This window comes from Hydra vulgaris, chromosome 05, assembly GCF_038396675.1.
Source record: "Hydra vulgaris chromosome 05, alternate assembly HydraT2T_AEP".
Lineage (NCBI taxonomy): Eukaryota > Metazoa > Cnidaria > Hydrozoa > Anthoathecata > Hydridae > Hydra > Hydra vulgaris.
Genome location: NC_088924.1, coordinates 42,108,146 through 42,112,709, shown reverse-complemented (window position 1 = coordinate 42,112,709; position 4,564 = coordinate 42,108,146). Strand labels below are relative to the sequence as shown.

Here is a 4,564-nt window from a genome sequence, read left to right as displayed (position 1 = left end):
ATCATCTTTTACAGTAACATCATCAACATCATCATTGTCAACATTATTTAACAACAATATTTCTGAGATTTTCAATCTTACAGTGGATGACAATATTCCAAGAATAGTTGAAGATGCTGCACTTCATGTTCTTAAGCAAAAGATGGCAAAAGATGGTAAAAAAAAGATGGTTGTTGAGTTTAAAAGTGGAGGTCCTAAAGTAATAATATATTTTAATTTTTGTTTAATTTATAATAACCATTAATTAAATAGGTATTACTTTTCATAAATCTTTTTTTTTAGCCAGTTTTGTTTTCACTTGCTCCGAAAGCTTATGTAAGCAGTGATCAAGCATCGACCACAACAGTTAGAGTCAGAAATGCTTCTATTAAAAGACAATTGAAAGTTGTGTCTGGTACATCCAATGTGTCTGGTACATCCAATTTGTTGTCAATCATCAAAACTCCTTAATTCTTTTCAAGCAGAGTCAAAAGGATTAATATTGGATAACCTAAATACTGAAAGAGTAGTAATTAGTGCCACTAACATGGTAGCAATGAAAGCAGATCTGTGCATACCATGGGAAAAGCTTAAAACAATTTCCAGGTTAATATTTTTCTATATAAATATTATTCTATACTAATTTTTATAACATGACATATAATTTTTTTTGTTTGTTTAAAGATGGCTGAAGAGCTTTAATATAAATACAGCATCACATTCTTCTCAAAAGATAGTTGCTGAAAAGTTATCTGGTGATGACCTTATTGTGGAAAATGCACCATTTACCTTTGAAAAAAAAGAGAAAGGAACATTTGAAATAAAATATGCATCTTGGGGTTATATTGAAAATTTACCAATGCATATTTTAAGACATCTCGATCAATTAGAAAGGTAGTTTTAACAACCAATAATGAAAATTTTTTTAAAACATAATTTATAAAGTAAATTTTTTTTTTCATTTGGGTATATTTGTTATTAGTTAAGCTTGCAAAAACCATTGCCTACTAAAAAATTTATTATTTTAAAATGTATTTAGTTATTAAATAATTTCTTTTTATGTAGTTGTAAAAGACTTCATTACCACAAATTTATTCCTGATAAAGAGATACAAATAAAATTGGAGGTGATTATGGTGGGGGGAGTTTTAAAATGACTTACCAGGTTGCAAATACCCTGTAACTTAAAACAGCAATATAAGAATAACACCAACATAGTTTTTAGTATTTAGGCGACAGATTACAGAATCATGTTAATGGTTATGTCAAGGTTTAAAAAGCAAATAGAAGATCTTCAAGAAATGAAAGTATAAGTAAGATAAAAAAATTGTTTTTCTTTTTAATAACTCAATCCTGTTTTTTATTTTTAAGTCCAATTAAATAGTTTTAATAATTTAGTAGTTAATTAGTTTTAATAAATTATACTTTAAAATAAATGTAATATATTACAAATGATATTTATATTAAATTTATCTTAAATATTTCTACACACCTCAACAGGGATAACAATATTAGAGTATTTGTTTTTGGTGATTATCAGTTTTTATGTGCCCTCTATGGAATATCTTAGGAGCATCAGGTGATTTCTATCTTTATTAATGACAAATTATCAGTATTTTGATAATTTTTGCTACTTAATTCGAATATATTGAAATTCAAACAAAATGGTTGGGACTTTTTTGCTGAATTAAAAACCACAATATGGTTTATAATATTTACATATAGTATTACAAATAATGTATATATATATATATATATATATATATATATATATATATATATATATATATATATATATATATATATATATAATTAAATAGTATATTATAGTAAAAATAATAAAAAAATTTATTAATGATTATTAAATATGATTTTTTATAATTTTTTTTTATGATTAATAATTTTAACTATTTCTTATTCATTTTATTTTAAGGGAGGCATTGTTGTCTTTTCTGTTATGCAACAGCAAGTGACATGAATCTTGGTGAGCAGAAAAGTTCTGAAATAAAAGATCGTACCTTAGAAGATCTACTATTGGATCATGAAAAATTTATAGAAAATGGAGGTTTAAAGAAAAATGTAAAAAACTTCAATAATGTCATCACAAAGCCCATTTTGAAAATACCACTAGATCAAGTAATGTTGTTTTTATTTGTAGTAATAACTTTGCAGTGCAGCTTAATAAAAGTACATTATTATATACTTTCAATTTATATTTTTAGGTATCTTTACCTAGTCTCCATATGGCTCTTGGTATTTATTTGAATTTTTTTAATTTGTTTGAGAAGAAGTCCACCAATTAGATATTACTATTGCTGCAGAAGCAGTCAAAAGCAGAATTAACTTTTCAGAAGAATATCCAGTTTTTGTATCAAAACAAAAACAATTGTTAAATCTTCAAACTGAAATTCTTAACTTTGATAATCAAATCCAAGAAATCAATGATGTCATTTTGTTAGCTGCTGTTAACAATTCAGATAATTTAGAAAATATTCAATCTCTACTCTAAAGAAATTGAGTTACTTAATAGTGAAAAAGCGAAAAAGGTTATACAGTTTATTGATTTCATTGATTTGATATTTTTATGATTTTATATTATCTATTTCATATTGATATGTGTAGTTATAAAAGTAGAATTTGTGTTTGTAAATGAAATAAGAAATGAAGTTGTATAGGTGTTAACTTGTATGTACTAAATAGTTTTGCAAGCATTTGCTATAGTGCAAACTAATTGTAGAAAAAAGCTTAAACGTCAATCAGTTTGAGTGTATTTAGAACACATTTTTACAAGTTTGTGGTCAAGCAATTTGCATTTTTTCATAAGCACGAAAGCAATTTTTCATATACAGATTTAATTTTTGTTTTTTTCTCTCTGATCACTGTTTTTTTAAACTCTGATCTGCATATGAAATAATTTCATATGCAGATCAGAGTTTAAAAAAATAGTGTTTTAAATATCAACCCTGTCAACTACTTTAAGTTTTTTTTAGATTGATCTTTATAATACTCTATTTGAAAAACATTCATCAGAAATGGGTCAGAGACCATGCACTAAGATGATTGAGACGGTACTACAAAAGCTTAAAGTACAACGTCAAGCTTACCACGGAAAAAGTTTTATAGGAAACCACGTGCATAAAATGCTAAAAGTAATTAAATTAGATATTAATATGAATAAAAAGCATGACGTAGTACGTAAAAGACAGATAACTAGGTTTTTACTTGATAAATAATAGTTTATTATCTTTTTTTTTTACTTTTAATACTAATGTAGTTTTGGAAAAATTGTAATTTAATGCAATTACAACAAATAATACATCAATAAACCTAAAAATATATATTTAGTAAAATAAATTTGCTATTTAGAAATCTTCAATACTTCAGCTATGCAACTGTATCCCGAAGCTTGTTCACGATGAAGGATATTCAGGAATAAACATGCATCAGTTTGCAGTTGAAATTAGCAGTAAATATAAACAACTATTTGATAAATTTGCCCAGTGCTATAAAATATTTTCTTCGAAAAATACAATTACACAAGACGATTTAATTCTTTTAAGTAAGTCGCACTCTATAAAATGCTTTAAAATAAGTTTATGTATACTTATTTTATTTTTTTTTTGTTAATTTAATTTTAAATTTTTTTTAGAAAAAAATATAAACGACTTGATGAAATTTTATTGCTTAAATTGGCCAGAGGCTTCAGTGACACCTAAGCTGCATATGTTGGAACATCATGCTATTTCGTTTATGCAAAAATGGGGAGCAGGATTTGGGTTTTATGGAGAACAAGGTGGAGAATCAATTCACATGGAGTTTAACAAACTCAAAACTACTTATCAATCAATTCCTTGCCCAACATTGCGATTAAAAAAAAGATTCTTAAATCTCATTACCAAAAAAACAAACCCAGAGAATATGCAACTTAAGCCATGTGTAAAAAAAAGGAAAAAAATAGGTTAATTAGAAAGTTAATTCAGTTCTGAAGATTTGATTGCCGAGAAGGTAGTATCGATTAGTCAAAAAAAAATTTGTTTACCTGGATTTACCAGTCATAAAATATATAGAACCGAAGTCTCCTCAAGAAAGAAATTAAAAACGGCTATTTTCATAGCCACAAACATAATGAAAACATTATTTGATATAAAATAATTTTTTAGTTATGGGCGATGCATAAATACCACCTATGTCATTTTAATTGTTTCTTTTTCTCGCGTATACGCGCAAATCAGTTATATAACGTATTATTCAAAAGATAAATTTGTGTATGTATATATATATATATATATTTTTTTTTTTTTTTGCAATGTTTGATGAATAAGCACATATTTTTCAGAAAGCTTTTAGATGACCCGACAAATAGAGAAAATAACGGTAGAAAAAAGTTAGATAAAGTGTTTTACACGAAGCTTTGACTAAGCGATGCCAAAGTAAAAATAACTCACGATTTAAATGTTAGCAAAAAACTTAATACGTTTGCGCTTAGTATTTGCAGATAGGGCCTCCGAAGTCTTTATATACTTTTTATATGCATCACCTCTCGATTTAAATTTTAAGGATTAAATTTGCCAAAATGAAACTTTGAG

At 26.1% G+C, this 4,564-nt stretch overlaps 1 protein-coding gene and 1 long non-coding RNA gene across 2 annotated transcripts; both read left to right on the top strand.

Annotated features, from left to right (window-relative positions):
• Positions 1-296: 296 nt before the first annotated feature.
• Positions 297-1,146, top strand: LOC136080061 (uncharacterized). The gene is made up of 3 exons (XM_065796679.1): positions 297-585; positions 664-873; positions 1,045-1,146. The coding sequence occupies exons 1-3, from the start codon at positions 404-406 to the stop codon at positions 1,133-1,135; spliced, it is 483 nt and encodes a 160-aa protein (XP_065652751.1). The 5' UTR covers positions 297-403; the 3' UTR covers positions 1,136-1,146.
• A 1,392-nt stretch (positions 1,147-2,538) lies between these two features.
• On the top strand, positions 2,539-3,537 carry LOC136080060 (uncharacterized). The gene is made up of 2 exons (XR_010638421.1): positions 2,539-3,127; positions 3,345-3,537. It is a non-coding gene; the product is annotated as an uncharacterized LOC136080060 (long non-coding RNA).
• The last annotated feature ends 1,027 nt before the right edge of the window (positions 3,538-4,564 follow it).